Source organism: Syngnathoides biaculeatus, chromosome 3 (assembly GCF_019802595.1).
Source record: "Syngnathoides biaculeatus isolate LvHL_M chromosome 3, ASM1980259v1, whole genome shotgun sequence".
Classification (NCBI taxonomy): Eukaryota; Metazoa; Chordata; class Actinopteri; order Syngnathiformes; family Syngnathidae; genus Syngnathoides; species Syngnathoides biaculeatus.
This window is the reverse complement of record NC_084642.1, coordinates 40,079,029-40,104,594: the sequence shown is the minus strand read 5'-3', so window position 1 is coordinate 40,104,594 and position 25,566 is coordinate 40,079,029. Positions and strand designations below refer to the sequence as shown.

General features: G+C 41.6%; 1 protein-coding gene across 3 annotated transcripts in view; it reads right to left on the bottom strand.

Moving 5' to 3' along the window:
- Positions 1–25,566, bottom strand: part of wdhd1 (WD repeat and HMG-box DNA binding protein 1) — a 104,908-nt gene that overhangs the window by 55,264 nt on the left and 24,078 nt on the right. For all 3 annotated transcript variants that reach the window (XM_061815837.1, XM_061815840.1, XM_061815839.1), the window contains exons 9-14: positions 22,808–22,914; positions 20,256–20,397; positions 12,825–13,038; positions 6,547–6,728; positions 6,265–6,449; positions 1,024–1,265 (exon numbers count right to left, since the gene is read on the bottom strand). In XM_061815837.1, coding sequence (XP_061671821.1) covers positions 1,024–1,265; positions 6,265–6,449; positions 6,547–6,728; positions 12,825–13,038; positions 20,256–20,397; positions 22,808–22,914 — 1,072 coding nt within the window. The remainder of the gene's footprint in view (positions 1–1,023; positions 1,266–6,264; positions 6,450–6,546; positions 6,729–12,824; positions 13,039–20,255; positions 20,398–22,807; positions 22,915–25,566) is intronic.

Below are 25,566 nucleotides of genomic sequence, written 5' to 3'. Positions count from 1 at the left end.
CTGGAGAGGGACCAGGACGAAAGGAAAGAATCAATGGGGCCATGTATTGTTTAATTTTGATTTAAATCCTCCTTCTATCACCAAGGGCAGTGAAGATGAAACATTGGCTGGATCCTTCAGCGTGACAATGATCTCAAACAAATCACCCGGGCTACGAAGGAGTGGCTTTGTAAGTAGCATTTCAAGGTCCTTTGTGACCTAGCCAATCACCAGTCTAAATCCCAAACAAAATCTTTAGAGAGTTTAAAGTTTGTGTTGCCTAGCGACAGCTCCCAAACATCACTGCTCTAGAGATCTGCATGGAGGAATGGGCCAAAAAAAAAAAAACAGCAACAGTGTGAAAACTGTGGGATGTACAGAAAACAGTTGACCTTTGTCATTGCAAACATAGGGTATACGATGTGCCCTTGCCCATTAGCGATTTACCTTTAGTGGTCTTGGATATTTGAAGACACCGTCTGTACATCGTCAGTCGGGGTCGCCACATATATATGTTTGGCAGAATTTTTACGCCGGATGCGCTTCCTGACGCAACCCTTCTCAGGGAGTGGAGGCCCCAGTGGGATACGAACCCACAACCCCTGGTTTACCAAACCAGTGCTCTAACCACTGAGCTACGGGGCCTCTGATAAACTGTTTAAAAATCAGACTTTCATTTACTTGATTTTTTTTGTTCTCATTTTGGCTCTCATAGGGTGTCGTATACCTACGAATAAAATTACAGGCCTTTCTCATGTTTTTAAGAGGGAGAATGTGCATAATTGGTGGCTTACTAAACACTTATTTGCCCCACTGCAGTCTGAAGGCCTACGGTATACAGTAGTGCAGGAGTATTTCAAAGACATTATAAAGCGTATTTTGCCAATAATTTCACAAATACAACACTTAAATTGCAGTGTGGCTGGTGTCAAGCATTGAACTGAAATTATGTATACGTACGTGTGTGTGTGTGTGTACACGCTTGTGTGTGTGTACACAAGTGTGTGTGTGTGTACACAAGTGTGTGTGTGTGTACACACGTACCTCTGTGGTACACGATGAGCAATTGCTCTCCATGTCCCGCCATGCAAACCACAGCTCCGGGCAGACTGAAAATTTCCTTCTGAACTCCTCCGATAGTAAAAAGCCTGACCATAAGTGTGCTAGTGGCGAGTGCTGCCCAGCCTCGACCAAGACACAATGCTCTTGCGTCCTCACCGTTAGGCAAGTCAATCATCCATTCCTTGTTGGTGTCCCATGATGAGAAGTGAAGGCAGTGTATTTTACTAAAAAGGCAAAGATGACAATGTTTAAAGTGCTATTAGAGCATGTCAACATTTGTTTAAATGGTTGTACAACAAATGAGGCGGTGTGTGACCTTTCCTGCTTGGACAGCTGCCACTGAAATACATATATGGAGTGGACAAATGGATAGATGAAGTGTGTCTTCTGCTCATATTTAGTCATGACTGTATAACTCATGTTTGAAGAATGCCAACTCATCAGTTAACCTTAAGTGAATCTTGCTGAAATGTTTACTAGAGACCAGGACATAGGAATGTGCCCGTTATTACCAGATAGATTTGGTTTAGTCATTATGATGCAGATATTTTGTGATGCTCTTCATTTTATGATGTTCTTTATTTTCCTTTCATACTTTTGTGATGCGGACCCTTCTGATACTATAAGAATGCTGCAAGTCCTCTGTATCTTTGCACTTGTGATCTACTACAGCCATTGTCTGTCACTCATTTGTGGCCAGAATATTCTGTAAGTAAAAGCTTCGAAGAAACTGTTCATCATCTCCAGCCTGTATTTGGATAACCAACTTTCTCACTACCCGAAATTAAATGAACAAGCGGGGGGTGAAGCGTCCCCCAACAATGGACTTGTATATGTGGTGAAAAAAATGTAAGAGTACAGCTTTCGTTGAAAGCTTGACAGGTCGATGACCACCAATTATGGCTATCTCATACAGTTGTAAAAAAAAATATTACGTGACACAAAACTGTTGCTTCAAAACAAGTATGATATAAATCTGGTGCTTCAAAGTTTCATAAAACAAAAGTTGTACCTCAAAGACAAGGGAGGTAACAGAAAATACCTGGGCAAATATCTGGGAAGAGGTAAATGGTAGGGGAAAAGGGTCATGCCAGGTCATCCCCAGGGCAATTGTGGAGAGGAAATAAGGGGTTTTATAAAAGGTCATTGGCGGGTAATCTATCAGCTTTTAGCAGAAACTATGGCTCCTTCCTCTGTGAAGTCATAAAGGGACATACATGTCATGTGGCATAATTCATGCTTTCTTAAAAAATAAATAAAATAAATGATGATACAGTAAAGTCAAGAGCAGTCATACCTGAATATGTGAGGGCAATTAATGGCAACAAAGCTGAGTCCTGCTAAAACCTTTTGGGGGGCAGAGATAATTTTCTGTGGTATGCAACATTTGAGCGGATTATTGTCCCAGGCTTTAAATTTCAAAATCCAGCATTATGATTATTTCTTTCATGTATTCAGGACCTAAACCATTAAGTGGTTTACAGTGAAGAAAACAAGTATTTGAACACCCTGCTATATTCCAATTTCTCCCACTTAGAAATCATAGAGGGGTCTGAAATTTTCATCATAGGTGCATGTCCACTGTGAGAGAGATAATCTAAAAAGAAAAATCCAGAAATCACAGTGTAAGATTTTTTTAAGGATTTGTGTGATACGGGTGCAAATAAGTATTTCAACACCTGTCTATCAGCTACAATTCTGACCCTCAAAGACCTGTTAGTCCGCCTTTAAAAGTCCACCTCCACTCCATGTATTATCCTGAATCAGATGCACCTGTGCGAGGTTCTTAACTGCATAAAGACACCTGTCCACCCCATACAATCAGTAAGACTCAAATACGACGAGCTGTCCAAAGACACCAGAGGCAAAATTGTACAACTCCATATGGCTGGAAAGGGCTCCGGAGAAATTGCCAAGCAGCTTGGTGAAAAAAGGTCCACTGTTGGAGAAATCATTAGAAAATGAAAGAAGGTAAACATGATTGTCAATCTCAATCGGAGTGGAGCCCCATGCAAGATATCACTTAGTGGGATCTCAGTGATCTTTATAAAGGTGAGGAATCAGCCCGGGACTACACGACAGGACTTGGTCAATGACCTGAAAAGAGCTGGGACCACTGTTTCCAAGGTGACTGTTAGTCATGGTTTGAAATCATGCATGAAACGGAAGGTTCCCCTGCTTAAATCACTACATGTCAAGGCCCGTCTTAAGGTTGACAGTGACCATTTGGATGATACAGAGGACTCATGGGAGAAAGGTTTGTGGTCAGATGAGACCTAAATGGAACTTTTTGGTCATAATTCCACTAAGCGTGTTTGGAGGAAGATGCATGATGAGAACACCATCTCTACTGTGAAGCATGGGGGTGGTAGCATCATGCTTTGGGGGTGTTTTTCTGCACATTGGACAGGACATCTGCACTGTATTAAAGAGAGGATGACCGAGGCCATGTATTGTGAGATTTCCGGGAACAACCTCGTTCCCTCAGTCAAAGCATTGAAGATGAGTCACGGCTGGGTCTTTCAACATGACAATGACCCGAAGCATACAGCCAGGAAAACCAAGGTGTGTGGGTTAGATCTGTAAGATCTGTATCTATCTGTAAGAAGCATATCAAAGTTCTAACGTGGCCTAGCCAGTCTTTTTCTTTTTGGATTATCTCTCACAGTGGACATGCACCTACGATGAAAATTTCAGACCCCTCCATGATTTCTAAGTGGGAGAAATTGCAATATAGTAGGGTGTTCAAATACTTATTTTCTTCACTGTATATACTAGCTCTCTGAAGGGGCTGACACAAACCAACAACTTCGTCTACTCATCTTTAAAGGCATACCATAGAGAACTAAAATTGGTTTGATGGATCAATGAAACCGGCAATAAGATTATTATACACAGTCATAGTTTAAAATATTAAACAGCATTTAGTATCGAAAATGTGTTTTGAAGAATTATACTTTCTTGTTGTACTCGAGTCTACTATACACTTGTTTTAGTTTTACTCTGCAGCTATTGTTTTGTTGTTATTACCCAAGTTCAATAATGCTGGAGAAGTTACATGCATGTTGTTTTAGCCCAGACTGTGAGACATCTTGAAGGAAGAGGATGGTGTATGTATACAGCAGAGCTCACTGCTTTACGTACCGGAATAGTTTAAAACACCAAAATCAATGTACACTACAGTACAGGCCATGGTGCCACATTCTCGTGTGCCCAAAATACGTTGAGTATTTAACCCTTGTTTTTAATGCCACTTGTTGCCAGATCGTTGTGAATATGGATGTGTGTTCATGAGCATCAGCTAGCGTAACTGCCTCATCCCGTGTCTTAGCGTTACTGAGGCATATCAAGTCAAGTTACGTTTTCACGTTTACTCGTATCTGATTTTTTGACCAAGCCTTTTTGTCTTGTGATTTTTGTCGCCATGTTGGATTGCCTTCCCGTGTATGACCTCTGCCTGGCAATAATCCTTCCTAAAATCAGCACTTACATCTCAGCTTCCTGCATCTGGCTCCTACACTCTGCCTTCTTCGTGGAAAAAAAAAAAAAAAAGTTTATCATCTCTGGGCATCTCTCTCATATTATGGAGTTTCGTAATGCGAGACGCCATCGTGAATTTTGATACAGTTATGCGTGAATTAACGAGAACGTTTCAACTCCCACCTCCAACAGAACTTTACTCATGTTCTGGGTTCCGAGTCCAAGTGGACCATGTATGTGCTTCCATTGCTGAGGTACCAGACCGGGGTTGTGGCAGTCTGGTGATCATAGCACCATCAACACTGAATAGCGGGCATGGGACGCTGCTGACTAAGACTCAGGAAATTGTGAATCAGTGGGGAGAATACTTGAAGACCTCTTCAGTTACACAGACATGCCATCCCATGAGGAAGCAGAGTCTGCGTTCTCTGAGGCAGGCTCGCTGATCTCTGGGGTTGAGGTCACAGACGTGATTAAAGTTCTCCTCAGTGGCAAAGCCCCAGTGGTTCATGAGATTCACCCAGAGTTCCTCAAGGCTCTCGATGTTGTGGGGCTGTCCTGGATAGCACACCACTGCAACATCGCATGGAGATCGTGGACAGTGCTTTTTGACTGGCAGAATGGGAAGGACTCTGAAGCTTTATGACAACTATTGGGGGATCAGACTCCTCAGCTCCCATGGTAAGGTCTATTCAGGTTGCAAGAGAGTATGGTGCATTAGGAAGTCAAATCTCAGGTTCAGGAGGAATAGTGTGGTTTTTCCTCCTGGCCATGGAACTGTGGACCAGCTCAACACCCAAATAGGTCCTCAAGGGTGGATGAGACTTCACCCAACCAATCTACGTGTTTTGTAGACTTGGAGAAACCGTTCGACCGTGTGCCTTGGGAAGTACAATCGGGGGATCTTTGGAAGTATGGGGTACCAAACCCTCCGATACGGGCTGCTCGGTCGCAGTTTGGTCTGCATTTTGGCTAGTATGTCAAACTCATTTACGGTGAGGGTTGGACTCCGCCAAGGCTGCCCTTTCTCAGATTCTGTTCATAACTTTTATGGAGAAAATTTCTTGGTGTAACCGAGGTGTGGAGGGGGTCCCGTGTGGTCACCTCAGTATTGCATCCCTGCTTATTGCAGGTGATGATTCTTTATCAAGGCGTGATCTCCAACTCACACTTGAGTGGTTTGTAGCTGAGTGTGAAGTGGCTAAGATGACAATCAGCACTTCGAAATCTGAGGCCATCATGCCCAGGTCAGAAAAGGGTGTGCACTCTCCAGGTCGGTGATGAGTCTTCCAGAAATGGAGGAGTTCAAGTATCTTGAGGTCTTGTTCACGAGTGAAGGAAGAATTGAACCGGAGATCAGGGCTGGCTCCAGAGCGGGGCCCCAGTGACCCGGGTCCGGGAAAGGAAAGGAAGGAAAATTACTCATAATAGGGGTTTATGGAGTCGTGCTATGTCTGGTCCTCCACCTAGGACCTGTTTGCCATGGGTGACCCTACAAAGGGTCACAAAAAACCCTCCACAATAATAAGGTTACAGGCTTAAGGAGTGGTGTGAATGTGTGCGTGCGTATGTATGCGCTCTCTCTCTCTCTCTCTAACACACACACACACACACACACACGCACACACGCACACATAAATCTGTCACTTTTCATTTGAAATGGAAAGACTGAAAAAGATAACATATGGACTCAGGCAGACCTGTAAGATGAGCTTACATCCTTTTGGACACTGGTGGTCATACCTTGCAAGCTCATCTGTGCTTGGGCATGCCAGTACCACGGCCTCCACGGAAACATCAGTCATGGTGTGGCCCAGCAAGTTAGTGAGGTGCATCGTATGGTGTACAGCTGAGTCGTGAAACTCCACATCGATGGCATTGTCCTGCTCATCACTGTAGCCTCGCACTGTCCCCACAGAGTTCCACATCTGTAGGAAAGTTAGGTTTAAGACACCCAGTTTTGGTAGCTACACCTGAAACGTAATTCAAGTCATTAAAAGTTCAAAATGCATCACGCTCAACAACCATGAAGCGGTGAGTAAGATGGATAGGGGTGGAGCCTGGCTGAAAGGCTTTCTGGGGTGCCGTTTTTTGTGGCACTTCATAAACAGGCCGCAACGTCGCAGGCAAAGGAGATGTAGTCACCACGGCACTGTCTGGATCGTTGTCTCCAAAATTATGTTGATCAAGCATTTGTGAACCTGAATCTGAGGATCAAGAATGCCAAAATTAAATAAATACATTAAATACATAAATTTCCCATAAAATATTAAACCAGTATTTAATCCACGGCACAGTGGAACAAATGGTGACACTGTTGGCATCACAGTTCTGAGGACCAAGGTTCAAATCCCAGCCCTGCCTGTTTGGACTTTGCATGTTCTCCCCATACATGCGTCCGTTTTCTCCAGGCACTCCGGTTTCTTCCCACATCTCAAAAAAAGCATGCAATAATTGGAGACTCTAAATTGCCCTTAGGTATAATTGTGAGTGCGACTGTTGTCTGTCTTCATGTGCTCTGCGATTGGCTGGCAACCAGTTCTGGGTATACCCAGTCTACTGCCCGATGAAAGTTGGGATTGACTCCACCACTACCACAACCCTCGTGAGGATAAGAGGCTCAGAAAATGGATGGAGGAATTTATGTATTCTAATTTTAAACATTTCTACATTTATTTAATTCATTTTTTTAAATGGAGATATTTGATAATCATTTTTACTAGTCCCACATGAAATGTATAGCTGCCATTCTAGGCTAACGGGTTTTCAGCTCCAACTTAAGTGTTCGTGCATGAGGCTGTAGGGCTGTTGCAGAGTTGACTGACACACTGTCGTACCGGCCAGTTAATATGCAAATTTTACATACTGTATATTGCTGAGGAAGAGCCATGGATTTATCGTGAAAAAACAGGCAAATATGTTTCATGTGCCTTCTGATGCTCTTCTTTAAAACCCCAAACCACTCAGCAAATTCCCTCGCTCCCCCACATCAGACACGATGCTCTCGAACAGCTGTGGTAATGTGCATTTTTCAGTGAGTTGTGGTTTAGTGCAGGAGAAGTGCTGGAGAATTTCCTCTCAGGAAGTAAATGAAGTTGGGACGTTGTGTGAAACAAATAAAAACAGAATAAAATGATTTAGAAATCACGTTCAACCAAATTTAATTAAATACACTACAAAGACAAAATAATGTTAAAACTGAAAAACATTTTCTTTGACCAAATTATAATTTAACTTGGAATTTTTTGGCTGCAACACATTCTAAAAAAGCTTGGACAGGAGGAAAAATAAAAAGACTCAAAAGCTCAAATGGCTGTTCGGAACATCCCACGGGTTAACAGGCTAATTGGGAGTAGATGGGTGCCATGATTGGGTATAAAAGGAGCTTCAAAGAATTGCTCAGTAATTCATAAGGAAAGATGGGGCAAGCTTCACCTCTTTGTGAACAAGTGGGTGAGAAAATAGTTTAAGGACAATGTTCCCCAACGTACAATTGCAAGGAATTTAGGGATTTCATCATCTACATTCCATATCAAAAAAAGGTTGAAAATATGGTCACCACCACCCCACTCCCAAGGCTGCATCATGCCTGCCTCTTCCTTCACTCCACTTCACCTCCTCCTTCTCAATTACCTACTTGCACCGTTCCCCCTCTTATGCTGACCTTCACTCACAATAGACTCCCACTGAACATGCTGTGTTTCGACAGTGCAGGCGACTTTTGAGAATGACATTTGGATGAGCAATGGTCTCCCTCAACATCTTTTCTTTTATTATGCTAAAATGAGGCACGGTGGCACAGCTGTAAAGCGTTGGCCTCACAGTTCTGAGGTCCAGGGTTTAATCTTGGCCGCGCCTGTGTGGCATTTACATGTTCTTGGGTTTTCTCCAAGCACTCTGGTTTCCTCCCACATCCCAAAAACATCCAACATCAAAGGGAATGGAAGGACCGCAATGCACCTTTTTCCTAATATTATACAGTTTTTATGCTGAATACGAATCTTAAATCTGTTATGAAGGAAACATTTGTATTTTTCGATAATTTGCAACCAATGATCGCACATTGCAGTATCTGCCGGAAAAGGACAGAAACGTGCCGGAGAAAGCCGATCAGGGGCATGACGTAGGACATTGTGACAACATGGATCCCGTAGGAATACACTGTAAGAACGCCAATGAATTTTCCAATAATTTGAGTGATGAACATTATTCTGAAGGGTCCCACGAAGACGGTGAAGAATACAAGCTTTATGAAGGCGTTAAAGGTATCAATTTGAGCCAGTTAAACAGCACACACGTTCAAATTCAGACGAAGTAGCTGGCGATGAAAATGATGACACAGCAGTCAGACCATCGTGGAGGATATGCCTCGTGTTTGAAATATCGACTGGCAAGCGTTTGTGAAGTTCTTGTTAGTTAATCATAAACTGATAAATAGTAAAGGCTTCGACATTGACTAAACTGCTCTCTAATGTCAGGAGACAAGTTCTTGCAGCACTACTGAGGCCGACAGATGGATCCTTGGATGATTTCAAACCCGCTGAATTTGAGCTAATAAAGAACCACTGGCGGAAAATGTGCAGACATCAGTGCTGGCTGGGGCCTTTCCAAGCTCTCCTCGTGACCAACATTGCAGTGAAGGTCGCCGAAAGGGCCATGTGGGTTCATGCATCACACTGCGTGACGGTCCCAGCGCCTCCGTTGGTCCTCAATCCTCCAGTCTCTAGGTCTTCTATTGTGATTGATCAAAAAGATCAACAAGGTCATAAAGGTCGGCCTATGGAGACTGAGTAACCTCTAAAAAAGGGGGTTCACTTTTAGCTACAATCAGTGCAAGCAACTGAGTGCATGTTGAATCATAGAGGAGCAGAAAGGTAAAAAAGACAAGCAACGACCAATCCTCTGCCTGCACTGACATGTACGCACACAAATTTGAAGAACTCAGCAGGAGGAAAGACAAGATGACATCTTCAGGGATTTTTTGGGGTCGTGTGACATTTATCGCCACGGTTGTGAATAAATTGAGTATTGATGCTCCCACTGTGACAGTTGACACAATCCTCGACCACACAAGACGTGACACCCATGACAAGCTTTCTTGGTTACATAAAATTTTCTCTACTTCTGATACTTTCAGCTTCTACAGCATGAATCTTTGATTTCAAGATTCCCTCCATGTTGCAATATAGTTCAAACTGCTATGTTTTTTCTTTCATGCCACATGCAACTGCAAGTCCACGTCGTGACTGCTCCACACCCTAATGCATCATAAATTTTTCCTCACATCTTGGCTTCTTTAATTAATCTGCAATACAATTACATAGAATTAGTCAAACTTAATCATACTGTCTTGGTTGAAACAGGTTCTCCTCTTCCCTACGTCAATATAACAAAATTTTCAGGTAGGGTACCTTTGAGCTCAATTCACATTCATCCTGGAGTATTGTTGCGCTGTTTTGCTATGAACAAAACTCTGTCTGGGTAGCCTGTGTTAGTTTAGAAGGTCCCAAAGTCTTATTGCCAATGTATATCTGTATCATGCATGACTAATCTCTAATTTCTTTCTGAACACTACTCAGGCTTCTTCCGATGCTAACCGTCTTCCCTATACGTATGAAAGCGCCTGAACAGTTGGGCACGTTGCCTTTTGAGCGCGTGTACTGGCTTTGTGGACACAGTGTCTACACAAGGATTGTTCCAGATTGGTGAGGTCGGTGTGCTCCTATTGCTTTGACAGACCACTCACACATTATTTCTACCACGTCTCGATCCCCATTGTAGACAAACCCATCAAAAACCTCACAGCAGTCAGTGACGTCGTGGAATGTGAGGAAATGCTCGATTCGAGTTGGTTGGCTAGACTTGGATGGCAAGCATGGTTGTATCATTTTGCTCTTATAGTGTGTATCATATTGTCTGTCCTCTGTGTCATGCCATGCTGTTTTGTCTCATTGGTGAAATGATTTCTTGCATGATTGACACAGCCTTGGTTCATTGTGCACATTTTCGCTCAATCGTCTCTGACAGCCATTTTCCTGACCTCTTCCCTCAGTCTGACTGCCTGGATGATGTTGACCATTGTTCACTTTCTTCATCATGAATTTACTCCATACTTGACGATGACCTGCTTATGATAGATTTTCTTAAACCTGCAGTTTGAATTTCTGGATGAAAGTGAGGTTGTTACTTTGTTGATGCATGAGGATTTGCAGTTTCATTTTTTGCATTTTTGTATTACTTTGAGCTACTTTTTTTAGCTTGTTAATATGTAATTACTTTTACTCTCTTTTAGGTCATTAATGTTTAGGATTTAGTAAATTGTTGGGTTCAGTTTTTAAGTTAGTAGTTTTGATTGGAGTTTAGGTTACTTTTGATTGCATGAATCAAAAGGAGGGAAACTGTTATCAGATTTAAAGGGAAATTCTACTGGTTTGCATAAACAATTTATCCAATCGGTTGTGTAATACGTACTCTATTTTGACAATGTGATGTTAAAAACACTAATTTAATAGCGTTTTGAGAAGATTTTTTTATCAAGAATTACGATTTTTTTTATTTCCATAGACATAGACAGCCGTGAGCTGTGCTGCTGTGTATGGAAGTATTCCTCTGTCTTCCCGGTCAACTGAGCGGCGGAGCCGTGAGCTCGCTCCCAGAGCATCGGAGCTCGCTCGCCGGGGAGCGAGCTCACGGCTCCCCCGAGCCCCGGAGCTGTGGCGCTCACGGCTGTGTATGGAAGTATTTCTTCATCTTCCTGATCAACCGAGTGGCTGAGTCGCTCACGGCTGTGTATGGAAGTATTCCTCAGTCTTCCCGATCAACCGATACTGCTATTTCTTCATCAGATGAGGATGAAACCGAGAAATCAGCGCTGGGTATAATGGTGTCCCATGTAATTGACCCTTTGTAACCCCACGAACACGTCACATCTGCGCACGTAGGTCATGTGACCTGAGAAAATGATAGCGCCCCTGAAAATTCGTAATTGTCGATAATCTTCTCAAAACACTATTAAATGACAGAGGATTTAACATCTCATTGTCAAAATAGAGTACATATTACATGACCTATTGGATACATTGTTAATGCAAACCAGTGGAATTCCTCTTTAAGTTTTACATTTATAACAAATATTAGTACTACCTTCAACTTTCACAGATTTTGTCCTGTTGTGGCTTCTAGTTCTCCAGATCAGTCTGTTCTTTATGCAATGTTCTTACAGGCTCCATGTGTACACAACTGGACATGGATAACTTTTCTTTTGTCTCTCTTAGTCTCTTTCACTTTAATGTAACGAAAGAAGAAAGAATGTTGTGCGGCCTTCAGAAATAGGTGAGACAGGCTCTTGGACAGGAGGAGCTCCCAAAAGACTGGACGACGACAGCCAAGCTGATCAGAGATGGGCCGGAGAATCATTTTTGTGTTGGAGGAAAAGGGGAGAAAGAAACTTGGTGATGGAACCCCAAAATACATTAAATCATACAAGGAAAGAGGTTAGCAAAGAAGTGAGACCCAGGATCCAGGAAAGGTGAAAGGAATACATTGAGATGCGACATAGGCCAATGGTAGAGGTGGGTGGCTGACGCTAAACAAAAGGCATATGACGACATGTATGCCAGGTTGGACACAAAAGAAGGAGAAACGGATCTCTACGGGTTGACCAGGCAGAGGGATAAAGATGGAAAGGATGTGCAGTAGGTAAGTTTGATTAAGGATAGAGACGGAAATCTGTTGACTGGTGCCTGTAGTGTGATAAATAGATGGAAAGAATACTTTGAGAAGTTGAGCAATGATGAGTTGTGGCAAGGAGGTGAAGAAACAGGTCCAAGCAGTTTGGAAAATCTGATGGAAGGTGTCTGGTGTGTTATGTGACAGAAAAGTCTCTGCTAAGATGATGCGCAAAGTTTATAAAACAGTTGTTAGGCTAACCATTATGTACTGATGAGAGACGGATTAGACGCACCGAAGAGATAAAGGGAAATGAAGATGTTGAGGTTCTGTCGAGGAGTGAGGAGGTTGGATAAGATTAGAATTGCGCTCATTTGAGGGACAGCCAAAGTTGGATGTTTTGGAAACAGGGTTCGAGAGAGGAGACTTCGATGATTTGGACATGTCCAAAGGCGAGAGAGTGAGTATATTGGTAGGAGGGTGCTGAGAATGGAAGTGCCAGGCAAAAGAGCAAGAGAAAGACCAAAGAGAAGGTTGACGGATGTTGTGAGGGAAGTCATGAGGGCAGTTGGTGTTTCGAGAGTAAGAAGAAACTGTTTTAATTCACTCCAGCAAAGTAGCCACCAAACACTCACCAAGAGAATTTTCATCATCCAGGATTGCTCCTCTGTTCTTCGCCCACCCGTTTGCAGGTTTGACAAAACTGTCATCCTCATATTCATTTTCATTGACCCCACTGATTGCTTTCTTAGTAGGGGAGTTGTCATCATCCCATCCTTCATCTGTGACCGGGTCATCAACATCCTCAAATAGATCTTCATAGCATCTCTCTGCCTTTTCTGCATTCACCTGCCAACAATAGAGAAAATTATTTGTAGCACTTTTACTTACAAAAATGTTGGTACCCAATGTTAGTGAAAGAAAAGCCACAGTGGTTACAGAAATAACTTGAATCTGACAAAAGTAATCCATCCATCCAATTTTCATACAACTGATCCTTATTAGGTTCGCTGGCCTGCTCGAGCCATTCCATCTGACTGGGCGAGAGCTGTACATTTACCCTTTATACATTTACCATGTATGTTTTGGGGATGTGGGAAGAAACCAAAGTATGTCTGTCTCTCTTTTCCTCTCGCCTTGTCCCGTGAAAATTCACCATAGTGTGCTATCTTTTCCATGTACTGAATTTTCAGAACAACAAGCTGCATATTTTTTCCAATGCTGTGACCGCTGGGGCATATTTAATGATGCGGTTAAAATATTGATTATTTTGTTGCTAGCGGTTATAATTTTTAAACATACATGAAAAACTTGTTTGAATGTAATGATAAAGAAACATGACAGTTACCTATAATCCCTTCAGGTTTGGGCATGAGCAGATCCCTCCAATGTGGAGAAGATTTTACTTTCAGCGTGAGTAGAAGAGTATACAAGTAGCGTGAGTAGAAGAACTGACCTCAATTGCGAGTAAAAGATGATGAAGCTACCTAAAGCGTGTGAAGAAGACATACCTAGTTTTTGTGGGCTCATAACTAAACAGAGGCGCGTAAAACATCCTAGATGGTGGGTGGGTAGGGTAGTGTAAGATTAGATCGATCGATAGACACAGTAACACCTTGAGATACGAGTTTAATTTGTCCTGTGACTGAGCTCTTACCTCAAATTGCTCTGATGTCAAAGCAAATTTTCCCATTGAAATTATGTAAATGACCTTAATCTGTTCCAGATCCCAGAATATATGTATGCATTTACGTATATGTATATATGTATCTGTATATATATGCACACTGCCATGAATAAGTGTTTTCACCCTTCCTGATTTCAGGTTTTTTTTGTTCATATCTGTCACATAAAGGTTCGAAGTCATCAAACTAATTCCAGTATCACTCAACCTTAAACCAAAGAAAAACAAAATGCAGTTTTCAAATGACAGCACACATTAAAAGCTAGTAGATGAGGGTACAGTGTTTCTTGTAATGCCAGAGTTATCCACAGATTTCACCAAGAAACATCTCTAAATTGGAAAAGTATTATCGAAATTCCTTTCTCGCTCAGACATTCCAATGAGCCCAGCTGGAAAATTGACAGCCAGTGTTTGCCACACCTGCAGTGCTTCCTGTTCTGACCCCCCATTGCTCGTGGGTACATTTCACTCAACAGAGAACGTCCAATATCTGGCATTTTGTGGCTGATTTTTGTGAAAAATAATTACAAACAAACAAAACGAAAATAGCATGATGTACAATGTTCATGCCTGTGTGGTTGAGCCAGAATACACACAGGCGGAACTTGACGTATTGGAGAGGGGGCGCGGAGATTTGTTTGATGCTTTTCTGAGGAGTTGGTTTACATGTAGAGAATATACAGCAGCCGTGGCCAGACTTTATTTACCCCTAGTTCCACTTTTCAAGCAGCCAGCCTCTCGCGATCAGCCAGCGCAGGGGTTCCACGCACGCATCGCCATAATTAGTAACCAAGAAGTCTTGTGTGCAAAGAGCCAACAAAGCGAGTACAACACAGTGTCCATCCTCCGTGTTATTACTACTCCCGCCATTGAGCAAACAAAACAAAAATAATGTACAATGTTCAAGCGCTTGAACCAGAATACACACAGGCGGAACTCGACGTGTTGGAGAGGGGCATGGCACTGACGACGAACAGTCCCATTATATAGACCGCAGAGATTTGTTTGATGCTTTTCTGAGGAGTTGGTTTAGATGTAGCGAATATACAGCAGGCGTGGCAGACTTGAACTTTTCACTCTTTTGACACATTTCAGGCTTCAAACAAAAAGATAGAAAATCAAAATTTTTTCCCAAGAATCAACAACATGTGGGACACAATCGTGAAGTGGAACTAAATTGATTGGATATTTTAAACTTTTTTAAAAAATAAAAACCTGAAAAGTATTGATACTTTGTAGCACCACCTTTTGCAATTACAGATGCAAGTCGCATGGGGTATGTCTCCATCAATTTTGCACATTGAGAGACTGAAATTCTTGCCCATTCTTCCTTGCTAAACAGCTCGAGCTCAGCGGTGTTGGATAGAGAGTTTGTGAACAGCAGTCTTCAGCTCTGCCCACAGATTCTCGATTGGATTCATGTCTGGACTTTGACTTGGCCATTCTAACACCTTGATACATTTATTTGTGAACCATTCCATTGTAGATTTGGCTTTATGTTTTGGATCATTGTCCTGTCGGAAGATTAGCTCTCCTTCCTAGTCTCAGGCCTTTTGCAGACTCCAAACAGATTTTCTTCCACAATTTGAATTTGGGTCCATGCATCTTCTCATCAATTTTAACCATCTTCCCTGTCCCTGCTGAAGACAAGCAGGCCCAAACCATGAGGCTGCCACCACCACGTTTGACAGTGGGGATAGTGTGTTTAGGGTGATGAGTTGTGTTGCTTTTACGCCAAACATGTCATTTTTGCAATGTGGCCAAAAAAGTTCGATTTGGGTTTCATCTGACCAGAGCACCTTCTTCCACATGTTTGGTGTATCTCCCAGGTGGCTTGTGGCAAGACTTTTTATAGATATCTTTGAGAAATGGCTTTCTTCCTGCCACTGTTCCATAAAGCCCAGATTTGTGCAGTGTAAGACTGATTGTTGTCCTACGGACACTCTCCCACCTCACCTGTAGATCTCTGCAGTTCACCCGGAGTGATCATGGGGCTCCTGGCTGCAGCTCTGATCAGTTTTCTCCTTGTACGAGGTGAAAGTTTAGAGGCAGGGCTGGTCATTGTAGATTTGCAGTGGTCTGGTACTCCTTCCGTTTGAATATGACTGCTTGCACAGTGCTCCTTGTGATGTTTAAGGCTTGGGAAATCTTTTTGTATCCAAATCCGGCTTTAAACCTCTCCACAACAGTATGTCAGACGTGCCTGGTGTGTTCCTTGGTTTTCATTCTGCTCTCTGCACTTTAAATAGAACCCCCAGACTATCACAGAGCTGGTGCATTTATACGGAGACTTGATTACACACAGGTGGACTCTATTTATCATCATCAGTCAACATTGGATAATTCAGAGATCCTCACTGAACTTCTGGAGTGATTTTGTTGCATTGAAAGTAAAGGTGCCGAATAATGTTGCATTCCCCAGTTTTCAGTTTTTTTGTTAAAAAAGTATAAAATATTGAATAAATGTCGTTCAACTACATAATTGTGTCCTACTTGTTGATTCTTGACAAAACGTTTCCATTTTATATCTTTAAGCCTGAAAGGTAGCAAAAGGTTCAAAAGTTCAAGGGGGCCAAATACTTTCACAAGGCACTGTATCTGTATCAATATTGTACCTACATTTAAAACAAGGTAAATACTTGTCAATACTAAACAAATGAACGTGAACGTACTTGCTACCGAAGCCAAATGAACGCTGTACCAGGTTTTCAAAGCAGTCTTCAGTGAAATGCTTGGAACATATTACTGTCAACTTTGGTTTTAAGTCCATACCTGAACCAAATGTGGTCCATAACCTGCCTGTCTGTTCATCTTTCGGCCATTCATGTAAGCTGACTCCGTCAGCGTATGAAGCAGAACAGCTGTATAAAACACAGTTCCTCACCATCTGTGCTAGCTTTTTCACTCTCTGGCTAAATTTTGTGTGGATATGACGTCACATTCCGGGGGGTACGGAACTTGCAGAATCTAAGTGACACTTTTAACACAATTTTGAGACTGACTTGGACGCTAATTTATTTCTTTTGTTGTGTTGAGAATTTTTTAAACATTTTTTTAATGAAATTTTATCTACATTTGTATGATAGACAACTAAAATAAAGGTCCTCTGGATTAGAGCTTTAAATACAGAAATTGCACCCGCAACTGAGCCTGTGACCTTTAAGATGATGTGCCTAATGGTCAAATATGGTATTTATTTGTAGGCTAACTGCTTTCTTTTAATGCCAACTGACTGACTCTGAATATTTTGCGGTCTACTTCAGGGGAAAGATTGACAGATTCGACATTTCATCCAAACAGAATATGGCTTAAAAGACATCTGAGTGCCTCTCTTTACCTGAGGAAATACTGCACAATGACGACTTGCGTGACACAGTTCTCTCTGCTCAAAATATTTTCTAGATTTTTTAAGAGAAGAATTTTTAAACCATTGTAAACTGCTCTCTTCAAATGAGAATCTTCACAGAGAAATTCAAATGTACAATGGTCGAAGAGTAATTTTAATATTTGAAAAAAAATTACAAACCGTTATATAACAATTTTTCATCAAAAGTGTAGAAACTTCAGTGACCTCACTGAGTTTTCAACAATTCTTAATACTTTTGAAAAATAGTTTGAATCATAGCACTGAGCCAACTCTCCTCAAAACTTTAAATTTTAGTCAATGGTAATAACCTTAAATCAAATCTGTTCATTCTGTTGGATCTCAGCGCTGCGTTCAACGCTGCGGACCACACTATTTTAATCAGAATCATCTTTATTGGCCAAGTGTGTAACAACACATTTTAATCAGAATCATCTTTATTGGCCAAGTGTGTAACAACACACAAAAATTTGTCTCCGGTTGTCAGTCCCCTGGTCCAACATTCAGAACATAGAACAAACAAATTAACAAGAACAAGAGAAATTCAGTTTCAGATGTGCAGTATTCAATCTTTCATTTAGAGTGCGTCAACGCCCCACATTATGTTAAGCTTATACAGAGTGCCCATACAGTACCTGACTGCAGTTCCTGTTATAGACCAGTGCAATGACAAATGTGGAAAGAGCTGTTTAAAGGTCAATTATCATGTGTATAAACATTTTAAAATAGATATTGTAATGAAAAATACATATTCACTTCAATGTCCATACGAAAAAATAAATATGAGCAGAGAGCATGTCATCCTTGCGCAAAGTTGTGGAAGTCTCATTACATATCCAAGTGGGAGCCATATTGCCTGCAACGTCTGTCCATTTCGTCACACTGGGACATTCGCTATTGAAAACACGCTGTGCTCAGTGCCAACGGGTAAACAACAACACATTTGGCACCCCTGACTTACGTACGCGGAGGTTTTGTTACATTCTCAGAGGATTACGTCCCTCCCCCAACTATTGTTTTTTTTTAGTAGCTGTATACACACCTACCTGTCATTTGGAACCCACGAAGCTCTCGTCCTTTGCACCAGTGCAATCTATCTTTCACGAAGTACCGGGTCTTTTTGAAAAATATGAAGAATGATTCCATCCTCCCGAGTGTTCAAACAATTTCCAGCAGTACAAGTCGGCATTTTGGCGAACACGAAGGAACAAAGAGCTACCTTCCAGGAGGTAAAACTAGTAGAAACATGCGAGACCGCCTGAGTGGTCGTCTGTTGCTAACGTCACTTCCTGCTTCTTGAAAACAAATTCCTCAAGAGGATTTTCATGGCGGGAGTGACAAAAAGCCTTATGTCAAAATCATGTTGTGTGGTGAAGAAACGGATGGGTCCATTCTGGCTGCCCTTTTTTCATTTATAACACTAAAAATCACGCATTTCGTGACAATGGACCTGAAAAGTGACAAGTTATACGATAGTCTACAGCAGGGGTGCTGAATGTGTCGATCGCAGTTGTGGTTGATCACGTGACAGCGTGCAAAAAAAAAAAGACGTCAGCCTTGCTTTTTTTTTTTTTTTTTTTTTTTGGGAGGGGGGGAGATTTCGGCAGCACACAGAACTTTCTCTAACAACAACCTGCTGCTTGGCCACACACTCTCCTGCCTAGTTTACCTTACACCGCGCCCTCCGCTCTTAAAAGGGTACACTCATAATTACAAATGTTACAGTATTTGCGCAGCCCATCAATTTATTTATCATGACAGCATCTTAATGCGCCACCCTCCACCAGTCCTTTAGTTAGCAACACAGTCTGGGCAACGTAGAGCAAAGATGAGCTAGCTTTTAGTTAGTTAGGTTTTGCCATTATTATCGAGCTTAAACATAGCTGGACAATAATGGCAAAAGTAAAAAAAAGAAATGCTGTTGGTTTAAGATGCCATGAATGTCTGTGTATGAGAATAATCAAAGAAAAAGTGGTGAAATTGGACGAGATTTTCTCTTTTTCGAGGGAGAAAGGTCTGGTCTGAAGTCAAAGTAGAAAGTGCAGGATGAGATGGTGTGTAATGTTAAAATTCCACTTTGGCACAGGTTGATTGAGGATGAAACTACAGACAATCCGGTACACAAAAAGCTAATTCTGTATTTTAAATAAAGGAGCCAACATAACATGAGCCTTAAAACTGTTTGGGAGCATCATTCAGCTTTCAACATGCATTCTAAAAATATTCTGCAAGCAATAACTCAGTTTTACGCCAAGAAAAACAAAGAGCTATATCTTTGTGGATTCAGAAAAACTAAATGAAACAAAGTAGGAAGCGACACTTCAACTTTAAAGTGCATAGTTGGGTTGGTTAGGAATGTAATTTTTTTGTTTGACATTTTCATTAAGTTTGCAAAAACAAAATTGTTATTAAAAATGTTCCGATGTGAATGTAAATGCTGTAATCTGAACCTTTTAATGAGCCATGGAACTTCAGTGGATGACACTGATCTGACCTCTTTCCATACATCTGATGTTGCTCACAGTGGTCAAAGGGAGTGCTCAGGGGTTAGTGTGTTTGTTCAGACAAAATTTAAAAAAAAAAAAAAAGAATTTGACATCAGCCCATCATCCATCTCATCGCTTGATTCGGGTGTGGCACATACGTCGATCGGACGCACATAAAGTCCCGTTCTAGCAAGGTGGCCTCCTATTTACGGTCACTCTTTTCCTTTTGTGTAATACCACCAACCAGTAGCATCACGAGATAATTATGAACATTTTTAGGACAATTACAAACAGATTTTCACTAGTGCCTCCAGGCTCGGTCCCTACCCTTCATGAATGTGAGGGACTAACACTGTATAACTTGAGTTAAAAATGTTTATTAATTAATAATAATAATTAATAATAATATCTTATATAAGATATGGGAAGTAATGGAAGTGTGACCCAGTTTGTACATGCATTTTACATTTAAACAGCAGGAAACATTAATTTCGAAACACTAGTACTAAATATGTAGACAACAGAACTATACCTTGGGCATTGTGATTTTAGATATGGACGCGCTAAAACCATCCAACAAGCCCAGACAGCCCTCAATGTCAGTGTAAGCAATCTGAGTGCCTGACGGATGCCAGGCTAAACTGCACACTGTGAAGCCCTTTTCATGCTTCTGCCTGTGGAGCAGACAAGGAAAGACAATGATATAACACCTCCCGTCATCTTACAGTGAAGAAAATAAGTATTTGAACACCCTGCTATATTGCAAGTTCTCCCTCTTAGAAATCATGGAGAGGTCTGAAATTTTCAACCTTGGTGCATGTCCACTGTTCTTCTTTTCCTTTCGGCTTGTCCCGTTAGGGGTCGCCACAGCGTGTCATCTTTTGCCATCTTAGCCTATCTCCTGCATCTTTCTCTCTAACCCCAACTGCCCTCATTCTTCCCTCACCACATCAATAAACCTTCTCTTTGGTCTTCCTCTCGCTCTTTTGCCTGGGAGCTCCATCCTCAGCATCTTTCTACCAATATACTCACTCTCTTGCCTCTGAACATGTCCAAACCATCGAAGTCTGCTCTCTTGAATCTTGTCTCCAAAACATCCAACTTTGGCTGTCCCTCTAATGAGGTAATTTGTAATCCTATCCAACCTGCTCAATCCGAGCGAGAACCTCAACATCTTCATTTCTGCCACCTCCACTTCTGCTTCCTGTTGTTTCGTCAGTGCCACCGTCTCTAATCCATACATCATGGCCGGCCTCACCACTGTTTTGTAAACTTTGCCCTTCATCCTAGCAGAAACTCTTCTGTCACATAACACACCAGACACCTTACGCCAGCTGTTCCAACCTGCTTGGACTTGTTTCTTCACTTCCTTACCACACTCACCATTGCTCTGGATTGTTGACCCTAAATATTTGAAGTTTTCCACCCTCGCTATCTCTTCTCCCTGTAGCCTCACTCTTCCCCCTCCACCTTTCTCATTCACGCACATATACTCTGTTTTACTTCGGCTAATCTTCATTCCTCTCCTTTCCAGTGCATGTCTCCATCTTTCTAATTGTTCCTCTGTGAGAGAGATAATGTAAAAAGAAAAATCCTGAAATCACAATGTATGATTTTTTTTAACAATTTATTTGTGTGATACAGCTGCAAATAAGTATTTGAACACCTGTCTATCAGCAAGAATTCTGACCCTCAAAGACCTGTTACTCCGCCTTTAAAAGTCCACCTTCACTCCATGTATTTTCCTGAATCCGATGCACTTGTGTGGGGTCGTTAGCTGCATAGACCGAAGAGCTGTCCAAAGACACCAGAGACAAAATTGTACAACTCCACACGGCTGGAAAGGGCTACGGAGAAATTGCCAAGCAGCTTGGTGAACAAAGGTCCACTGTTGGAGCAATCATTAGAAAAATGGAAGAAGCTAAACATGATGGTCAATCTCAATTGGAGTTAACCCCCATGCAAGATATCACCTCGTGGGGTCTCAATGATCCTGAGAAAGGTCATGAATCAGGCCAGAACTACACCACAGGAATTGGTCAATGACCTGAAAAGACCTCGGACCACAGTTTCCAAGATGACTTTTGGTAAAACACTAAGACGTCATGGTCTGAAATCATGCATGGCAAGGAAGGTTCCCCTGCTTAAACCAGCACATATCACATATGGTCAGATGAGACTAAAATTGAACTTTTTGGTCATAATTCCACTAAGCGTGTTTGGAGGAAGACGAATGATGAGTTCCATCCCAAGAGCACCATCCCTACTGTGAAGCATAGTGGTGGTAGCATCATGCTTTGGGGGTGTTTTTCTGCACCTGGGACAGGATGACTGCACTGTAATAAGCAGAGGATGACCGCGGCCATGTATTGGGAGATTTTGGGGACAACCTCTTTCCCTCAGGCAGAGCATTGATGATGGGTCTTAGCTGGGTCTTTCAACATGACAATGACCCAAAGCACACAACCAGGAAAGCCAAGGAGTGGCTCCGTAATAAGCATATCAAGGTTCTGGCGTGGCCTAGCCAGTCTCCAGACCTAAACCCAATAGAAAATCTTTGGAGTGAGCTGAAACTCCGTGTTTCTCAGCGACAGCTAAGAAACCTGTCTGATCTAGAGAAGATCTATGTGGAGAAGTGGGTCAAAATCCCTCCTGCAGTGTGCGCCAACCTGGTGAACAACTACAGGAAATGTTTGACCTCTATAATTGCAGACAAAGGCTACTGTACCAAATATTAACATTGGTTTTCTCAGGTGTTCAAATATTTATTTGCAGCTGTATCACACAAATAAATAATCAAAAACAATCATACATTGTGATTTCTGGATTTATCTTTTTAGATTACCTTTCTCACAGTGGACATGCACCTACGACGAAAATTTCAGACCCCTCCGTGATTTTTAAGTGGGAGAACTTGCAATATAGTAGGGTGTTCAAATATTTATTTTCTTCACTGTATATTATTATTTTTTAAATTACTTTGAATGGAAAGGAACTGCTGGGTTAAAGAAATATCCATTCAAGAAATCTTTTTTCAATTTCAGTTTTTGCAAAAAATGAAATCTAAATTACATGTTTACATACCTCTCTAAACACAGTTTGCTTTCGATGTCCCACACTGTTATGAAACCTCCCACAGTGGCAGCTGCCAAAAAGTTCCCACATGGAGACCATGCTGCCACATTGATTGGCTGAAAGCAAAAACAGTGAACAATGAAGATGATTTTTTTTTTTTTTTATTTGTTTTCACCACATAGACAGGTAATAGAATAAACTATATATATATATATATTATTTTTGCATACCAGGCTCCAATTTTGAGGCATGTGAGAATTAACACCAGTAGTAATTACATTACATAATATTTATATCAGAAGTGGCCAAAAACCAAATCTTTAATAGTTCAATCTCGGGATTACTATACTTAATGGAAACAGCATACAGCATTGAACTCACTGTTTCAGTTCCACAAACCAAATTGACAAACATTTTGTGGTTGTTTATGTCAGTTGTGATGACCCTTCAAACAGTTTCAGTATTACAAAACTGTTTTTTTCCCTTTTTCTATTTTCTTTTTCTGGTAGTGCCGTTTGATAGGATAAAATTATGGAATCATTAAATATCTTTTGAAAATAGTGAATTTGTGGAACCAGATAACCTACAGTACATTTAGTACCTTGAAATACAAGTTTACATAAGTATTTTTCCAAGATATGACCGACATTTTTTGCTATGTCTTGCAAGCTAGGATTTGACGCATGAACAACTCCCGGTAGATGGTGCCACAATCATTAAGATCCTGAATTGCACAGGCTACGGTTGGCTTTTCGCACTTCACTCGGTATCCACCTGAGTAGCATCTCCGTGTTGCTCTGCTCCAGTTATCTTGCATTTAGTACGAGGGAATTTTCAACGATGCAGCCCAATAAACCAAACGCTCAGGAAAGCTGAGAAAAAGAGGATGATGTCGACAGAATTAAAGCGCGAAATAATACAAAAGCACAAATAGGGTGTACAAGTGAGCAACTTGGCAAAGAGGTATGACCGTTCAACATCAACCATATGTACGATTCTCAAGCAGAAGGAATCCATCAAGTCGATAATGCCAGCCAAAGGTGATGAAAATTATTTTGAAGGTACAGACCTCTGTCAATGGAAACTCGGCTTCTGGCGTGGCTGGGGGGGAAAAACGGCTCGCAGGAGACATGGTAATGGAAGCTATTATTTGTGAGAAGGCCAGCACCATCTACTCTGATTTGGTGCAGTAAACCCCAGGGATATCGGCAGACATCCTAGAGCAGCAGTCGGCAACCCGCGGCTCCGGAGCCTCATGCGGCTCTTTCATCCTTATAATGCGGCTCTGATTGGCTTGGGAAAATAAATTACTAAAAAATTTTTTTTGTATTTAATTGAAGTGCGTTTTATTTGTGTTAGTTTTTATATTATTTTAGTTCTAAATTTGAAGATTGTGATCTTGAAATATTAAAATATTAATTAAACTATTTGATATTATTTTTTCGTCGCTCAAAATAGACGTCACACTGCGGAAGCGGGTATACCCGCTGAAACGCCGTCTATTTTGAGCGACTTTCAAGCCTGGCAAAGCCAATGGAGAAACATGCTGCGGTAAAGTAGTAGAAGTTTTTTTTTTTTCTTCATTTTAGATGTGCGGCTCCCAGTGTTTTCTTTTCCGTGGAAACCGGGTTCAAATGGCTCTTTCGGTGTCAAAGGTTGCCGACCGCTGTCCTAGAGGGATCCAGGGTACCTTTTAAAGCCACCCAGGGCTGGTGAGAAAATTTTAGAAAAAGGACTAGGATACACTGTCTGCAGGCATGGTGAGGCTGCTCGCGCTGATGTGAAGGCAGTTGAGGAATACGTGACAACTTTTGCAGAACTCATCGAAGCAAAAGGATGAATCCCCCAGAGCCTCTTCAACGGCGATGAAATGGGGTTCTTCTGGAACAGGATGCCAAGGAGGCATAAAAGAGGAGACAAATATGCTTGGCCACAAGCCCATGAAGGACCAAGGAACTCTCGTGATGTGTGCTTATGCGAGTGGTAACTGCAAAATCAAACTATTAACGTATTTTCACGACTATAAGCCACATTTAAAAGTCTTAAATTTTCTCCAAAATGGACAGGGGGTTGATATCACATTGCAGACCGCCTTATATGTGTAACAACGTCCAAAGTCTAAACCTGGGACCATTTCCAGCTGTCACTCTACATATATAGAGGAAAAGCGAACGTGTGAGAGGACAGCATGTGGTCATTACTGGGGGAAGTGTGGCCGAGGGAGAAGACACTAAAGGCACGCCCCTCAGAAAGTAATAATGCCGGCATGCATTTTGTGCTTAAGAACATTGCTCTGGCTAAGGACCCCTTCAAAATTGTACCAACAAAGCTTACAAGGCAAAGTTTAAACTACAAGCTATTACTTACACAAAGAAAGAGAAATCAAGCAGCCGCAAAAGAATTAAAAAAAAAAAAAAAAAAAAAAAAAAATCTGTGAATCCATGGTGCTAAAGTTGAGGAAGCGGGAAAACAAGAATCGCAATGTCAAGAAGATAAGCAGAGTTTCCGTGCAAACAAGGCGAGGTGGGCTGGAGTTGGAAGGAAAACTCAAGCAATGGATTAATTATAAATGGACAACCACCGTGAAGAAAATAGCGCAGCAAATGAACTCGGAGTTTGCTATTATTCCGGTATGCTTGATGAAACAACTTCATTCGCTGGACATCGGTGTAAACACGTTGTACAAAGTGACGTTACGAGTGGCGTTGAAGCAATGGACGCCAAATGTTGAACAAAGGTTTATTAAAAGACAGCACCGGCCGAGTTAC